The 18898-nt window shown below is 43.3% G+C and overlaps 1 protein-coding gene across 6 annotated transcripts in view; it reads left to right on the top strand.

Moving 5' to 3' along the window:
• gfm2 (GTP dependent ribosome recycling factor mitochondrial 2) overlaps positions 1-18898 on the top strand; it is a 75138-nt gene that overhangs the window by 16398 nt on the left and 39842 nt on the right. For 5 of the 6 annotated variants that reach the window (XM_060913238.1, XM_060913237.1, XM_060913242.1 and 2 more), the window contains 4 exons: positions 1572-1669; positions 14615-14740; positions 14841-14929; positions 16691-16779. In XM_060913238.1, coding sequence (XP_060769221.1) covers positions 1572-1669; positions 14615-14740; positions 14841-14929; positions 16691-16779 — 402 coding nt within the window. The remainder of the gene's footprint in view (positions 1-1571; positions 1670-14614; positions 14741-14840; positions 14930-16690; positions 16780-18898) is intronic. The other variant, XM_060913239.1, reaches the window with a different exon arrangement.

Raw genomic sequence — 18898 nt, 5'->3', positions numbered from 1 at the left:
AAACTTATGCCTTAGAACAACCCATTTCTTCATTCAGTATCAAAATACAAAAGTAATTTCCAGTCATACTTATACCATAGCCATTCTATCATCTTTGTCAAATGTGTATTTGTAGAGTAATTTCCAATGGAATCAAGTGCAACCAAGGTTGTAAAACGAACAAAGACATTTTTTTTCTCTCTCTGTACAAATCTAACTAGATGTTTGGTAATAGGCTAACGTATTAATTCCTGTAATGGGAAATTCACACAACCACAAACATTTTCTTCTTTTCACATCCAATATCTGGCACAAAAAAAAATTCACTATATTTGGATATCCAAATATAGTGAATTTTTTTTTTTTTTTTTTGTTAATGGCGCGTGCACCGGAGCTCGTTAGGCGCGCAGGACTGACACTGTTCTGCGCAAGTGCAACACAATCGCACTAGAAAGCATGTTCAAGCTGCCAGTGTAGCTGCAGTCTTTTTAGTTGTGAATTACGAGTATTTCCACTTTCATCTCTATGTGATACACAAGTTTTGATCGGCAGAAAATCGGCATATTTTAATTTTGACCGGCCGGTCGCCGGTCATGGCCGATCACGTGAAAATCGGCCGATTCCGATCGGCAGCCGGTCAATCGGTGCATCTCTGGTTTTTACCTTAGTTTTTTGCCTTTTTGTTGGCAATCTTTCAATCATTCTTTAGTTGACATTCAAGGAATAAATTGCAAAAAACAAGCTGGAGTTTTTTATTTTAAATATTGAACTCTACACTTACCTCAACCAATACTAAAATGAAATAAATAGTATAATGTAACAAAATAATAATAAAATAAAATATCATAATTAGATGTGAGAAACCACAAGGTAACACCAAGGCAACTAACAATGAAAAAGCATTACCCTAATTGGTGCAAAGCCTGCATGCCCTATCAGAACATTTAATTCTGCGTGGCTTCCTGAAAAAAACCTCCAGTGCCCTATCGTAAGGGAAGTCATTGCTGAAGCGGGATAAACGGGATAATGCAATAAGGCCGGTTCCTCGCGTCAAGCTGCTGCTGTATGCATCAAAATTGGTTTCTAGCCTGACTCAGGGATGTCTGTTTCCTGTAAGCCAAGAAGGCTATGATAAAGCTCATCACGAGCACGATGTAGGCTACCTTTTAAAATAAGGGGTCGGAAGGCGAATCGGGAAGGCTGCGTTATTTTTAATTAGCCTAACAGGCCTATTTGCAGTCCGGGTATATGCGCACCGGCAGGCCTGTGGACACGCCTCTCTCTCTCTCTCTCTCTCTCTCTCTCTGTGGGTGTGCGCGCGAACAAGAAGAAAGAGCGCTATGAATGAACGGAACGATACGCAACGGAATTTTTTTTTTTCTTCAAAATCGCGAGTCAAAAGCGCTGCGCCACACAATGGTCTATGTATGGGAAACCCTGTCATATGTCTCCTCACATAAAAGAACCACAAAAGTGCACATGGCCTTTTGTGCATTTCTCAAAAGGGAAAGCAATGCTGTAGTACCCTTTAGTGTTTTCATATCTGCCTAAAATGCCATCTAAAAGAATTGTACTTCTGTGTTAATATTTAGAATCCGTAACATTGGCATCATGGCCCACATAGATGCAGGGAAGACCACCACCACTGAGAGGATGCTGTATTATTCTGGGTACACACGTGCTCTTGGAGGTAAGCGTGAAGTGTTTACAGCAGCTTTAAGCTCCTGACGTTAGCAATAACCTTTTCCAATCTTGGTAAATGCCTTTAATTCTATGAACTACAGTTAATGATGTTTAGTGGGTGTAACCTAGATACACTTGCTAAAAACGTGCTGTAGATGACAAGATTCGTGCATTTTAGTAGCTACAATGGCTACTACAACATTTAACCGACTGTCAGTCAAGCTGTATCATGTGTTATTATTGCTAAACATGTACTCAGTAACATGGTAAAGATATTTACAATGCATGCATGTTGTACATGCAGTGCACTGCAAAAGTATTCATCCTCCTTAAAGCTTTGCACACTATTTGGCAGTGTTCTTCCTGACAGATTTGCTCCAGGTTCTTCGGGATGTTTAGATGCTCTTTGTTGACTAAAATTTTAAAATGGTGCCACAGATTCTCAATGGGATTCACATCACTTTTGTTTTTAACATCATCTCTACTACTGTACTTTGGTTTTGTGTTTGGGACCGTTATCCTGCTGAAAGTTGACATTTATTTTTTTTCCCCTAGCTTTATTTATTTATTTATTTGGGGGGGAGGTATCTCTGAGCTATTTGCTTATTTATTTTATCCTGGATTCTGCTCCATTGACTCTCCCTTCCATTATGACAAGAAGCCCAGGTTCTGAGGATGAAAAGGGATGGTGTTTACTGAGGTGCTTGCTGGCATGTCTTGAACAAATATCTCAATCTTGGTCTCATCACATCAAAAAAGCATCTTAACTGGGTCACTCTCAAGCTTTCACATGTCACTTCTTGAGCAATGGGTTCTTTCTAGACATGCTCCCATACAGTCCTCAGTTATACACAGCTCTTGAAATGATTGCTTTGTGCACCTTCTCTCCATTCCCAGTCACTGTGCTCTGTAACTCTTTCAGGTCACTGTTGGCCTTACTGCAGCTTCCCTCACCAGTCTCTTGTTGAGTTTTGAGGATGGGCCTGGTCTAGATAGTGTTTGGGTGGTGCAATGCAGCTTCCACTTCCTCACTATTGATCCAGCAGTGCTTACTGGGATGTCCAACGTCTTGGACATATTAAGTTAATAAAAATGTGTCTTCTACATAAACTTATGAAGTTTTATTCCGAGTTTTCAGACCTACGGTCCATAATCAGGGACAGAATGGAATGTGTATTTACAAAGGTCAACAAACTAGTTTAATTGAAAATAATAATAAACTATCACTTGCATTGTGATGGGTCATGTGCTTGTAAAACAGAACAATTCCCCCTCCCCGGGAGGCATCCAGGGGGCATCCTAACAAGATGCCCGAACCACCTCAGCTGACTCCTTTCAATGTGGAGGAGCAGCGGTTCTACTCTCTGAGTCTCTCCCGAATGACCAAGCTTTTCACCCTGTCTCTAAGGGACAGCCCAGCCACCCTGCAAAGAAAACTTATTTCGACCGCTTGCATCCACGATCTCGTTCTTTCGGTCACTACCCACAGCTCATGACCATAGGTGATGGTGGGAACATATATGGACCAGTAAATTGAGAGCTTTGCCTTTTGGCTCAGCTCTCTCTTTACCATAACAGACCGGTTTAGTGTCCGCATCACTGCTGGCGCTGCCCCGATCTGTCTATCCAACTCCCGCTCCCCCCACCCTCACTCATGAACAAGACCCCGTGATACTTAAACTCCTCCACTTGAGGTAGCAACTCCACCCATTTCCGGCTGAGCGCCATGGCCACGGACTTGGAGGTGCTGATCCTCATCCCAGCCGCTTCACGCTCTGCTGCAAACCATCCCAGCGCATGCTGTAGGTCACAGGTTGATGAAGCCAACAGGACCACATCATCCGCAAAAAGCAGAGATGAGATCCTGAGGCCACCAAACCGGACACCCTCTGCCCCTTGGCTGTGCCTAGAAATTCTGTCCATAAAAGCTATGAACAGAACTGGTGACAAAGGGCAGCCCTGGTGGAATCCCACATGCACCAGGAACAAGTCCGACTTACTGCCAGCAATGCGAACCAAACTCCTGCTCTGGTCATACAGGGTCCGAATGGCCTGCAGCAGTGGGCCCCGAAGCCCCCCCCCCCCCCCCCCCCCCCCCCCCAGGGCACCATGAAGGACACGGTTGTAAGTCTTCTCCAGGTACACAAAACGCATGTAGACCGGTTGGGCAAACTCCCATGCACCCTCCAATACCCTTGCAAGGGTAAAGAGCTGGTCCAGTGTTCCATGACCAGGACAAAAACTGCATTGGTCCTCCTGAATCCGAGGTTCAACTATCGACTGAGCTTACCTCTCCAGCACTACAGCATGGGCTTTCCCGGTGAGGTCAAGAAGTGTGTGAGATGTTGGTTTTTTTTTTCCTTTCTTCCCTGCCCATAGTTGGAACACACTCTCCAGCCCCCCTTTTTAAAAAGGGGGACCACCATCCCAGTCTGCCAATCCAGAAGCACTGTGCCTGACCTCCACGCAATGTTGAAGAGGCGTGTCAGCCAAGACAGCCCAACATCCAGTGCCTTCAGGAACTCTGGACGAAGCTCATCCACCCCCGGAGCCCAGCCACCGAGGAGCTTTTTAACCACCTCAGCAACCTCAGCCCCTGTGATGGGCGAGTCCTCCCAAGCACCCTCAGACTCTGCGTCCTCCTCAGATGACATGAAGGTGGGATTGAAGAGCTCCTCGAAGTATTCCTTCCACCGCTGGATGATGTCCCCAGTTGAGGTCAACAGCACTCCATCCCCACTGTAAACAGTTGAGACAGAGCACTGCTTCCCCTTCCTGGCAAACCATCCGGTGGCTCAGAATCTCTTCAAGGTTGACCGAAAGTCGCTTTCCATGGCCTCACCGAACTCCTCCCACACCAGAGTTTTTGCTTCAGCGACCGCCAGAGCCGCATTCTGCTTGGCCCGTCGGTATCTGTCGGCTGCCTCTGGAGACCCACAGGTTAACCAAGCCCAATAAGACTCATTCAGCTTAACGGCTCCCCTCACCGTAGGTGTCCACCACCAGGTTCGGGGATTACTGCCACGACAGGCACCAACGACCTTGCAGCCGCAGCTCCACATGGCCGCCTCAGCAATGAAGGTACAGATCATGGTCCACTCGGATTCAATGTCCCCATTCTCCCCTGGTATGCAGTTGAAGCTCTGCCAGAGGTGGCAGTTGAAGAGCCGATGGATGGGAGCCTCCGCCAGACGTTCCCAGCATACCCTCACTACACGTTTGGGCCTACCAGGTCTGTCCAGCCTGCTCCTCCACCATCTGATCCAGCTTGCCACCAGGTAGTGATCAGTTGAAAGCTCTGCTCCTTTCTTCATCTGAGTGTCCAAGACATACGGTCACAGATCAGATGAAACAACTAGAAAGTCAATCATCGATCTACGGCCTAGGTTGTCCTTGTGCCACGTGCACTTATGGACACCCTTATGCTTGAACATGATGTTCGTTATGGCCAAACTGTGCATGGCACAGAAGTCCAACAATAGAACACCTCTTGGGTTCAGATCGGTTAGGCCGTTCCTCCAAATCGCACCCCTCCAGGTCTCGGAGTCATTGCCCATGTGAGCATTGAAGTCCCCCAGTAAAACAATGGCGTCCCCTCGTGGTGCACTGTCTAGTACCCTACTCAAGGACTCCAAGAAGGCCGGGTACTCTGAACTACCATTTGGTGCACAAGTGCAAATGACCATCAGAGACCGTTCCCCGACCCAAAGGTGCAGGGAAACGGCCCTCTTGTTTACTGGGGAGAATTCCGATGTTAGTGAGCTGAACTGGGGGGCTACCAATAGCCCCGCCCCTGCCCGACACTGCTCACCCTTGGCAACTCCAACATGGAAGAGAGTCCAACCCCTCTCCAGGAAATTGGTTCCAGAGCCCAAGCTATGCATTGAGGTGAGCCCAACTATATCTAGTCTGTACCTCTCAACCTCACACACAAGGTCAGGCTCCTTCCCCACCAGAGAGGTGACATTCCATGTCCCAAAAGCCAGTTTTGTCAGTCGGGGATCAGTACGCCAGGGCCTCCGCCTTTGGCTGCCACCCGATCCACAATGCAACGGACCCTTACGGCACCTCCTGTGGGTGGTGGGTCCACAAGAGAGTAGCTCTGTGTTGCTCATTTGGGCTAGGCCTGGCCACCAGGCGCTCACTGACGAGCCCTTCCCCCAGTCCTGGCTCCAGGGTGGGGCCCCAGTATCCCTGGTCCAGGTAAGGACACTCGGATCCTTGCTTTTTTCTTTCCTAAGAGTCTTCAGAACCACTTTTTGTCTGATCTCTCATCTAGGACCTGTTTGCCTTGGGAGACTCTACCAAGGGCAAATGCCCCTGACAGCATAGCTCCTGGAATCACTGAGGCACTCAAACTCCTCCACCACTTTAAGGTAGTGATTTAAGGAGGGGAGAAATGTGATGTAATTGACTTAATATGATTCCCACATACAAACAAACTTTTTGGATATCTTGGACATAAATTTACACCCTATTCATATGTTATGAAATTATAGATTACCTTTAACTTGTAATGCTCCTTTGTCTTGATTTTCACTCCTTTTTTTCAGGGCATGAGTTTACAATAAAATGCTGACTGGAAGATTGTGTATTTATCACTTGTCAGTCCGACAGATCTGATGTATTCCGAGGGGGGCTGAATACTTTTGTATTCTGCATATTTGCCTCCACCAACTTTGTTGGGGGAGGTTATGTTTTTGCCTCCATTTGTTTGGCTTTTACTAACGTAACTCAAACAGTAGTGAACAGATATTTGATGAGATTTTGATGAAATTTTGAGAAAAGGTAGCCCATGGGCCAAGGAGCAATTGATTATATTTTGACACAAATCTGGATATGTATGTGGATCTTTTTGTCTGTTCCAAGCATAACTCAAAACGTAGTGAACAGATTTTGATGAAATTTGGTGAACGGCTTTAGTATTTTCCTAGGTTCATGTGATTTTTTTATTTTATTTTTTATTTGAATGTTGATGTGTGGCTTGGTGGAAGTATGCACTTCTAACCAAGTGTCCTAGTTGTGTAGTGTATTTTTGTCTCTCTGTATAAGGCTGTTTCCTGAGTTGTTCGCGCCGAGTCCTTTTTCCCGCGAGTGCCGGCGTTAATTACTAATCCTTTTTTAACTTTTTTTCTATAAATAAATTTCCAGTATCCTCTTCATTTTTATTATACTGTCGCTTTCATTTTTGTACTTTTCACTTTCGCTTTCCTTTTTCCGTTTTTTTTCCCGGTTTTTTCTCTTTCTTTTTTCGGAAGAGCGCCGAGACCGGAAGCTTTCTTTTTCTCTCCTCCTGTGTAAAGTCCACAAGCGGAGGCCATCTGATCTGCTTTAATATCAACAGATCTTCATTTAAGGTACGTGAATCTTTTCATCATGGCACACCTTCTGCCTGTTCAGTGTGCTGAGTGCAGGATGTTTAGTCATTCTTCCTCCGTCACTAGCGATAGCTCTATTAGCTTTACTTGTGATAAGTGCAGATTAGTTAGCTCTCTGACGGAGAAGATTTCAGTGCTAGAAGCGCGTGTCCAGGCTTTAGAGCAGGTTAGTGAGCGTGAGAACAGTGTAGTTTCTGTTAGGGAAAGTCTGGACGCCCTAGGTGGAGTTAGCAATCCCCCAACTCCGGCATTAGAGCCCTTACAGCGGGGCGAATGGGTGATGGCTTGGCGGCATAAGCGTAGAGCCAAAGCTACCGCTGAGGCTCGCCCACAGGAGCACCACTCCTCTCCGCGTCACGTGTCGAACAGGTTTGCTCTCCTTAGTGATGCACCCACTGAGAAACCTGAAAGAGCTCTGGTTATAGGGGACTCTATCATACGGCACGTGAAATTAGCTCAGCCTTTAGGGGCACCAGCAGCTTTAGTCAGGTGTATACCGGGAGCCAGGGCGCCGGACATAGCAGGTAATCTTAGGGTCCTAGGCAAGCACAGGTTCTCAAAGATAGTTATCCATGCAGGAGCTAATGATATACGCCTTCGTCAGTCTGAGGTTACTAAGAGTAACTTTGTAGAGGTGTTTAAATTAGCGAAGGCGATGTCCGATGCTGTAGTATGCTCTGGCCCCATCCCAGTGCGGCGTGGCGATGTAGCTTACAGCAGGTTATGGTCGCTGAACTGCTGGCTGTCCAGGTGGTGCTCTGAAAACAGTGTGGGCTTTATAGATAATTGGGCTAATTTTGAGGGCACTGCTGGCCTGTTAGGGCGGGACGGTATCCATCCCACTCGGGAAGGTGCTGCTCTCATTTCCTGCAGCATAGGTCATAGTCTCAGAACAGGCCTAGTTAATTTCTGACAATCCAGAGCCAAGGCCAGGGAGCAGACGAACAGGCTAAACCGACTGTCTGCTAGCTGCACAGAGTCGTCACTCAGGGCCCACTACATCGAGACTGTGTCTGTTCCCCGAGCTCAACAAAAAGGTAGAAATTTTCAGAGAGTTTGTTCCAGTAACCTAATCAATATAAAATTAGATCAGACTGACTGTACAGCTGCTGCCAGCACCTTTGATCTAAAGGTGGGGCTATTAAATATTAGATCTCTTACATCTAAAGCGCTAATGGTTAATGAACTCATTACTGATCAGGAGTTTAATGTACTGTGTTTAACAGAAACATGGATTAAGCCAAATGAATATATAGCATTAAATGAAGCGAGTCCTCCTGGATACAGTTATATACACCAGCCTCGTCTAACTGGCAGAGGAGGAGGCGTCGCGGTTATTTATAACGATTATCTAGGTGTAACACACAAACCTGGTTATAAATTTAATACATTTGAAGTTCTTCATACTCATATAATGTATGTAGCCTCGAAAAATAAGTCTACCCAGTTAATTCCATTGCTTATTATTTACAGGCCCCCGGGGCCGTATTCTGAGTTTCTTTCTGAATTTGCAGATTTTATCTCAGATTTGGTTATTTCCTTAGACAAAGCTTTAGTTGTCGGAGATTTTAATATTCACTTCGATAACCCAGAAGACCCTTTAAAAACAGCGTTTGTGTCCATCTTAGATTCAGTCGGGATTAAGCAGAATGTCATAGGACCGACCCATAATGGTGGTCACACCCTTGATCTAATACTAACATTCAGATTAAACGTAGACAATATAGTCATACTTCCACAGTCTGAAGTTATCTCAGATCATTGTCTCATCTCATTCAAAATATGTCTGAGTAATAATATATGCACCTCACCACGCTACTGTATTAAACGTACTTTCACGTCAACTACTGCACAGAGCTTTATAAATGATCTCCCAGAGCTGTCAACTTTGATTGGGTCACTGTCAGCCCCTGCAGAACTTGATCAGGCAACTGAATGCTTAGAGTCAACATTCCACCATACTTTAGATAATGTAGCTCCTCTAAAAAGGAAAATGGTCAGAGACAAAAAATTAGCACCCTGGTATAATGATGACACTCGCACATTAAAACAGACCACTCGAAAATTGGAACGTAAATGGCATCAAACAAAATTGGTAGTGTTCAAATTAGCTTGGAAGGAGAGCTTCCTGAAGTATAGAAAAGCTCTTAGTGCTGCGAGATCAACATATTTCTCCTCCCTAATAGAAGATAACAAAAATAATCCTAGATTCCTATTTAATACTGTAGCAAAATTAACCAGGAATAAGTCCACTATCAACACATGCACACCTGCAGTATGTAGTAGCAACGACTTCATTATTTTTTTTAATGACAAAATTGAGAATATCCGACAAAAAATTCAAACTACTAATTTAAGGTTAGACAATGAAAGTGACCTTGTAGTTAACAATATAACTGTATCAGATCATCAGTTAGAATGTTTTACTCCCCTAAAAGAAACTGAATTACTTTCATTAATCTCTACATCAAAAGCCTCAACTTGCGTACTAGATCCCTTACCGACACATCTATTCAAACAGATAATGCCTGGAGTAATTGAACCGCTTCTAAAAATAATAAATTCTTCTCTTATGATTGGCTATGTACCCAAATCCTTTAAACTAGCAGTTATCAAACCCCTGATTAAAAAACCTGACCTTGATCCCTGTCAGCTGTCCAATTATCGGCCAATATCAAACCTCCCCTTTATCTCCAAGATCCTTGAAAAAGCTGTGGCACAGCAGTTATGCTCATATTTACATAGGAATAACATCCATGAAATGTATCAGTCAGGATTTAGACCTCATCATAGCACAGAGACAGCACTGGTTAAAGTAGTAAACGACCTACTGTTGGCGTCTGATCAGGGCTGTGTCTCGCTACTTGTGTTGCTTGACCTTAGTGCAGCATTTGATACCATTGATCATTCCATTCTTCTGGATAGACTAGAAAATGTTGTGGGAGTTAAGGGAATGGCCCTCTCCTGGCTCAGGTCTTATCTAACTGATCGTTATCAGTATGTTGATATAAATGGTGATATTTCTAGACGTACCGAGGTAAAGTTTGGTGTTCCACAAGGTTCTGTCTTGGGTCCACTGCTTTTTTCTCTATATATGTTACCTCTGGGCGATATTATTCGTAAACATTGTATTAGTTTCCACTGTTATGCTGATGACACACAGTTGTATGTCTCTGCAAAACCTGATGAGAGACACCAGCTTAATAAAATTGAGGAATGTGTTAAGGACATTAGACACTGGATGCTTATAAATTTCCTTCTGCTTAACTCTGACAAGACTGAAGTACTTGTGCTAGGACCACATACAGCTAGAAGTAAGTTTTCTGATTACACAGTAACTCTGGATGACCTTTCTGTTTCTTCACGTGCAGCAGTAAAAGACCTCGAAGTGATTATTGACCCCAGTCTTTCATTCGAAACTCACATTGATAACATCACCCGGATAGCTTTCTTTCATCTCAGAAATATTGCAAAGATAAGAAATTTAATGTCATTGCATGATGCAGAAAAACTAGTCCATGCTTTCGTTACCTCCAGGTTGGATTATTGTAATGCCTTACTGTCTGGATGTTCCAATAAGTGCATAAACAAGCTCCAGTTAGTTCAAAATGCCGCAGCAAGAGTCCTTACTAGAACTAGAAAATATGACCACATCACGCCTGTCTTATCCACACTGCATTGGCTCCCAATCAAATTTCGTATTGATTATAAAATACTACTATTGACCTTTAAAGCACTAAATGGTCTCGCACCACAGTACCTGAGTGAACTTCTGCTCCTCTATGACCCGCCACGCCTATTTAGATCAAAAGGTGCAGGCTATCTGCTGGTACCTCGTATAGTGAAGGCTACATCAGGGGGCAGAGCCTTTTCTTACAAAGCCCCACTGTTATGGAACAGCCTTCCAAGTAATGTTCGGGAATCAGACACAGTCTCAGCATTTAAGTCTAGGCTGAAAACATATCTGTTTAGTCAAGCCTTTTGTTAATGGTGTTTATGAGGTAAAGGTGTAGATCGAGAGGGTCCTCAGACATAGAGTGTTTTGGTAAACTGGGATGTATGGATGCTGTCAGTCCCCACTCGCTTGCTCACTCGAGTTTGTTGACGGTGTAGTGGCTGGCTGCTTTATGTCCCGGGGCTCCCTCATATGCCTGTGTTACCTTCTGGCTCTCCCCTTTTAGTTATGCTGTCATAGTTAGTTGCCGGAGTCCCTGCTTGTACTCGGTGCAATATGTATACTGTTCCTACTTATTCAGGTGACATTGGGCATACCTAACCACCTGTGTTTTCTTTCTCTCCCCCCCACCCCAAATCTGTCCCTCTGAGTTACATGGAGTCAACAGGAAATCTTTTGGTGGAGACGGTGGGGACCTCGACTGGCTATCGTAGCCTGCAGGGAATCGGCCGTCAGACTTCTGTCGCATGTCCCAGACCCGGTGAAATGTAACTGAATTGTCTTGGCCAGCCCTAAGGGTCCCATCTGCATCTCATCATTGCTGAGGAGTGTGCTCCCATCACCCAATCAAGCATCCAGCCAGAGCAGGTCATGATATATTTTTTACCATATTAACATGCCATTGTGTGTTATGCCTGATGTAAAGACTCTCGTCTCTGCGAGCCTACCACACAGATTTAATACTTGTCATTTTTAGGGCATACCTAACAACGTGTTTTATTTCTCCCGCCCCCCCCCCCATCTGTCCCTCTGAGTTACATGTTGATCCTGGGATTGAGATGCTGGCCTCTTCTGCCCCTCGGACCTGCTTGATCCATCCTGGTGCCCTGTGTCTGGTCGGAGTTTTATCGCCCCACTCCTGTGAAGGACGGCCCCATGAGGACAGTTGAGGGTTATACCTGTTAAAACTGTTAATATTATAGTCAGGCTGTCTGTTGTTGCCCAAATGAGGATGGGTTCCCTTTTGAGTCTGGTTCCTCTCAAGGTTTCTTCCTCATGTCGTCTGAGGGAGTTTTTCCTTGCCACCGTCGCCACAGGCTTGCTCATTGGGGATAGATTAGGGATAAAATTAGCTCATGTTTTAAGTCGTTCAAATTCTGTAAAGCTGCTTTGCGACAATGTTTATTGTTAAAAGCGCTGTACAAATAAACTTGATAAGGTACAATGTGTAATATCATATAGCACCACAAGATGGTAGAATGAGTATATAAATTGAAATTAAAAGTGCTTGGCCCCCACTTGTGGTGGTGTAAGGTTTTTTGTTTTGTTTAAGTTATTGCTAATGAAAATGATTTTCATATTACAGCATGTCCCCAAGTGTTTTTATTCCTCTGATACCACAGCTAATTAAAAACTATACATTTTTATTATTTAAATTTAAAAAGGGATGTTGTACTCTTTATGCATTAATTGTTACAAGTTATGTGGTGGAATATCCATAAAACAAATTAGTTCCTTTTATCACTAACATTTATAAGCGCAATAAATAGTAATTCCCAGACCAGCCTCTCTTTTCTTTTCAGTTTAAGTTATTACAACAAAAAAAACTGCAATTTCATGCAGTCATTTTACAGAGAATCTGGAAATTACGAACTCCTATGTCCTGAAGACTCGCCTGTGGTGGAAAACATATGGACTGATGCAAAACACCGACTGTAGAGACGCCTTCCTTAAATAAATGTCTTCTTGCAGAAAGCGTCACAATTATTCTTTTTTTTTTTATTAAATGACAATAGCTTTTAAATTTTTTTTTAGTCCAGCACAGACATTACAAGTCTCTGTTACTATTGAAATAACATATTAAAATGAAAATTAATGTATACCGTTAATTTGACTTTTCACCAGGAGAATTATTCAGCAGTGCTGTGGTGTAAAGATTTATTATTATTATTATTATTATTATTATTATTATTATTATCTATCCATCCATCCATTATCCATAACCGCTTATCCTGTGCAGGGTCACGGGCAAGCTGGAGCCTATCCCAACTGACTATAAGCGAGAGGCGGGGTACACCCGGGACAAGTCATCAGATCATGGCAAGCCGACACATAGACACTCAACCATTCACATACACACCTACGGTCACCATTTAGTCTAACCTGCATGTCTTTGGACTGTGGGGGGAAACCGGAGCACCCGGAGGAAACCCACACAGACATGATGAGAACATGCGAACTCTACACAGAAAGGCGTCCGTCAGCCACTGGGCTTGAACCCAGGACTTTCTTGCTGCTAACCACTACACCACTGTGCCACTTATAATAATAGTGGTAGTGGTGGTGGATAATAGATCTTACATATTCAAGTTATTGTGTCATGGTTTGTTTTTATAATTTTTATCCAGGTTAAAAAGCAAACCGAAATGTGACTAACTGATTTTATAAAGTAGGTTTTTCATTGATAAATGGCCGTGTACTGTATGGGCATTACTACACGACTGTTTGCTTATGTTGTAAAGTCTACAGAAAAGACAAATAGTTAATCAGAAAGACATGTTTAATATATGATATACACTCACTGGCCACTTTAATAGGAACTTGTTCTTGATTCTAAGATTCCTGTTCTTGGCTGGCAGGAGTGGAACCCAACGTGAGCTTCTGCTGTTGCATGCTGAGATGCTTTTCTGCTCACCACAGTTGTAGAGAGTTGCTATACCCTTCCTGGCAGCTCGAATCAATTTGGCCATTTGCCTCTGACCTCTTTTATCAACAAGGTGTTTGTTTCCACCCATAGAGCTGTTGCTCACTTGGTTTTATTTTTTTAAAGCATTCTGTATAAACTCTAAAGACGTGTGTGTGTGTGTGTGTGTGTGTGTGTGTGTGTGTGTGTGTGAAACCCCAGGAGATCAGCAGTTTCTGAAATACTCAAACCAGTCTGTCTAGCACCAACACTCATGCTGCAGTGAAAGTCATAGAGATCACAATTTTTCCCATTCTGATGTTTGAAGTGAACGTTATCTGAAGCTCTTGATTTGTATCTGCATGATTTTATGCATTATGCTGCTGTCAAGGGCTTGGCTGAGTAGATAACAGCGTAAAACAGCAGGTGTATGGGTGTACCAAATAAAGTGGTCGGTGAGAGTATTTGTAAGTGGCCAAAACATCTTACTTTTTATTTCCTTTATAAACAGTGATACACCCTGGACAAGTCGCCATGTCATTACAGGGCTGACACATAGACACAGACAACCATTCACACTCACATTCACACCTGCGGTCAATTTAGAGTCACCAGTTACCCCGCCTTTCGCCCGTAGTCAGCTGGGATAGGCTCCAGCTTGCCTGCGACCCTGTAGAACAGGATAAAGCAGCTATAGATAATGAGATGAGATGAGATAAACAGTGATTCTAGAAAGCAGTGGATCAGAATGCAAATAAGAAAAGGTGCTCATGTGAAATCTCCTCCTTTTTGTTTCATATCTCCACAAACAAACAGATATTTACTCTCTTGGTAAAGTGGCATACTCCATACTCATGAACAAAAAGCTCCATGTTCGAATAATAAATATTGTTTAAAGTAGAGTATTGCTTCTCTTTTATTGAAAATTTCAAAGAGAAAATGATGATGGTTTAGTATTTGAGCAGTAATTGCAGTGAGGCCTGTTCTGTTCTATAGATGTGGATGATGGAGACACTGTGACTGATTATATGGCTCAGGAGAGAGAGCGTGGAATTACGATCCAATCAGCTGCGGTCACCTTTGACTGGAAAGAGCACAGGATTAACCTCATTGACACGCCAGGTATTCTCTCTCTCTCTCTCTCTCTCTCTCTCTCTCTCTCTCTCTCTCTCATATTCCCCTGGCTCATACACATACTCAGGATAGATTGGATTTGTTGCAGGCCATGTGGATTTTACTCTGGAAGTTGAGAGAGCTCTGCGTGTGCTGGATGGAGCCGTGGCTGTGTTTGATGCCTCAGCAGGAGTGGAGGTGAGTCCTCTATATACTTTATAAACTGTTTGTTGTACCTGAGTATTTTGGAAGATGGCAGAAACATGAGCTGATTAAAAGTTCTCACTTCTTACACAAAAATATGTGAAAGGCCCTACAGTGCAGCTACTATTTGCTGCAGAACCAAAAGTCCAGTGGGTGGAGTCAAAGTTTTGATTCTGCAGTGAGGACTGTCTCCTACAGTGTGATGACAAATGTGGCTGTATAACATCTTGTGACCAAATATTTGATTGTCATATACTCAGGTATAATTTAGATTGAAATTTAGAAAGAAAATAAAATGGCATGGTGTGTGTGTGTGTGTGTGTGTGTGTGTGTGTGTGTGTAAAACATTGGTTTTTGGAAAATAACCAGCAACAGAAGGGTATGATGCTGCGTGACACAAATCAGCTGTATTGCTACAACCCCAAGGTTGACTATTTTCCAATAACAGCATGTTTACGCACATTTATTTACAGGATTTGCTGTTTGTGACTTTTTGATTTTGCTCAGGTCAGGTCTGGTTTTATCTTCTCATCCGAGAAGGTTGAAGGTCATAACACTCACCCTTATTCTTCACCATCCTGATGATGTAACTCTTGCTTCCTTGTCTTATCCAATCACACATATCGTCCAAGTACATTTGTCTTTGTCTACCCCTTGCCTTTTTTCCACTGACTTTACCCTCCACTACTCGACATATCAACTCATTTGTTTCTTATCATGTGTCCAGAGTATTTAGTTTTTCTCTCCTTGATGGTATCCATCAGCCTACGCTTTTCTTTTGTCATCTCCAGAACTCTTTCATTGCTCAACTTCCTTTTCCAACCGATCTTTAATGTTCTTCTCTAGCACCACATCTCGAAAGCCTTTTTGTCAAATCCTTGTTTAGTGTCCATGTTTCAACTCCGTATAGCAAAAGTGACCATACATAATAGCTGTTCATCCTTTACCTTGTTGGTATACTGATTTTCAGGTTTGTCAGAATTTTTTTTTTTTTTAATTTTCCTGAACTGCACCTTAGCTTTTGCTATCCTGCCCTTTACCACCTCCTCACATCAGGTGTCCTTGATGATATTGCTCCCCAAATAACAGAAATGTTCCACTTCTTCTATTGGTTCTCTGCCTATGTTCAGTTTCACCTTCTTTTTCAGTCTCTCCAGATGGTAGCTTTGTCTCAGGTGTTTTGCTCACGATCATTGATTTTGTCTTTTTCGCGTTCAGTCATAGGCCGTAACTTTCACTGGCTTCTCTTACCCTGTCCAGCAGCTGTTGTGACTCTGTCTCACTGGTCGCTAACAGTACAGTGTCATCAGCATATCTGATGTTACTGATCCTTATGCCTCCAATAATACTTCCAAGCTTCTCTATATCTGCTTCCCTCATGATCATCTCCGTGTAGAAGTTGAACAAATGCGGTGTCTTGTCTGACACCTCCTTTTAATCAATATCCAGTCTGATGTTTCATTTTCAACCCTTATTGCCATTTCTTGCTTCCAATACAAGTTGATAATCAGTTGATAAAGACATACAGCAGTCCCCTGCCAAGGGAATAGGTTTAGGGAGTCAATGGGGAACCAGTGTGGGCAGAATGCCAGGCTACGCCACAAAAGATACTATTCCTCCCATTATCACCAGGACAGGCTGATTTTTGCTCAGAGAAACTATTTCCAGATAAAAACTTGTTTACAGGTTGATGACACACTGTTGGCTACATGTCTTGGATGTGTGCGTGCGCGCGTGTTCTTGAATGAATTGCAGGCGCAAACCATGACAGTGTGGCGACAGGCTGAGAAACACAACATACCCTGTGTGTGCTTCCTAAACAAGATGGATAAACCTGGAGCCAGGTAACGCACCCACCTACACATGATACGATAGTTTACAATTTTCTGTGACTAGTCATTTCAGTCCGTTCAGTGAAAGGACTCCTTCAAATTCAATGTCCTTTATTGATCCTCAAATGGAAATTTGGGATTTCCGAAGGTTTGAATAAACTAATCTTTGGTCAATATGGCAGACTCACTGATTGAAACACTGACCCTCTGGTTAAAAGAGGAGGGAATCTCAGTCATTCACTGATTCAAATACTGACTCTGAATGAGAGAGGGAGAGAGAATTCATAGTTATTTAAATACACTGCCAGATTAAACATGTAAGAAGTAATGACCTAAATGACTGAAAGCAATGACTAAGTGAGTGGCAGTGACTGATAATGAATGATTCACCTAAGACATGCCATGCATACGCTTGGATGTTGCCAGTTGAACAGATCCACATCATATACACCGATCAGCCATAACATTAAAACCACTGACAGGTGAAGTGAGTAACATTTAATTATCTCATTACAATGGCACCTGTCAAGTTGTGGGATATATTGGGCAGCAAGACAGTCAGTTCTTGAAGTTGATGTGTTGGAAGCAGTAAAAATGAACAAGCGTAAGGATCTGAGTGACTTTAACAAGGGCCAGATTGTGATGGCTAGATGACTGGATCTGAGTGTCTCTAAAATGGCACATCTTGTGAGGTGTTCCCATTATGCAGTGGTTAGTACCTACCAAAAGTGGTCCAAGGAAGGACAACTGGTGAACCAGCAACAGGGTCATGGATGTCGAAGGCTCATTGATTCGCATGGGGCACGAAGGCTAGCCCATATGGTCCAATCCCACAGAAGGGATGCTGGAAAAGTTGATGTTGGCTAAAACAGAAAGGTCCCTGCTTCCAACACATCAACTTCAAGAACTGACTCTTGCTATTGAATATATATCACCCCTTGACAGGTGTCATTGTAATGAGATAATAAATGTTCTTCACTTCACCTGTCAGTCGTTTTAATGTTATGGCTGATCAGTGTACATCACCATACAGTATTGTGCAAAAGACTTTGGCACCCCCATTCAAACTTTGTTATAGATTTCTATTTTATGACTTCTACATTCAGTCAGTACAAAAACATTTTAGAGTTCCAAACATTCTTTTTCCAGCACAAAAAAATTGTACAGAAAATTTTTTTTCTGAACAGCATAGTGGTGCTTGAAAGTTTGTGAACCCTTTAGAATTTTCTACATTTCTGCATAAATATGATCTAAAACATCATCAGATTTTCACACAAGTTCTAAAAGTAGATAAAGAGAACCCAGTTATACAAATGAGACAAAAATATTATACTTGGTCATTTGTTTATTGAGGAAAATGATCCAATATTACATATCTGGGGCGGCATGGTGGTGTAGTGGTTAGCGCTGTCGCCTCACAGCAAGAAGGTCCTGGGTTCGAGCCCCATGGCCGGCGAGGGCCTTTCTGTGCGGAGTTTGCATGTTCTCCCCGTGTCTGCGTGGGTTTCCTCCGGGTGCTCCGGTTTCCCCCCACAGTCCAAAGACATGCAGGTTAGGTTAACTGGTGACTCTAAATTGACCGTAGGTGTGAATGTGAGTGTGAATGGTTGTCTGTGTCTATGTGTCAGCCCTGTGATGACCTGGCGACTTGTCCAGGGTGTACCCCGCCTTTCGCCCGTAGTCAGCTGGGATAGGCTCCAGCTTGCCTGCGACCCTGTAGAAGGATAAAGCGGCTAGAGATAATGAGATGAGATTACATATCTGTGAGTGGCAAAAGTATGTGAACCTTTGCTTTCAGTATCTGCAGCCTATGTTATGCTGGGGACTGCTTACTATGGACAACATTACATGTAGTTTCAGCGAGACTAGTTGGTTGTAGGCTAATTCAAGTGCTTCCTTCCGTAAGCTAAGTTTGCCTGGCTACACAGATGCAAATGGACAATTTTAACGAGTAGTAGATGAAGAATGTAAACATATAATGATGTTATGCTTTTGCAACTTGTGTGTTTGTGACTTATTGCAGCAAAAGCAGCGTGTCCTTACCTTGATGTGGGATCTGCTTCTGCCCGAGTGCCCGTATGGCCGCCTTGAAACAGTTCACAGCGTTTAGCTACACGTGTCGATTGGCTAT

This window comes from Neoarius graeffei, chromosome 28 (genome assembly GCF_027579695.1).
Source record: "Neoarius graeffei isolate fNeoGra1 chromosome 28, fNeoGra1.pri, whole genome shotgun sequence".
NCBI classification, from domain to species: domain Eukaryota; kingdom Metazoa; phylum Chordata; class Actinopteri; order Siluriformes; family Ariidae; genus Neoarius; species Neoarius graeffei.
The sequence above is the reverse complement of the archived record's forward strand: the minus strand, read 5'-3'. Positions and strand labels throughout refer to the sequence as shown.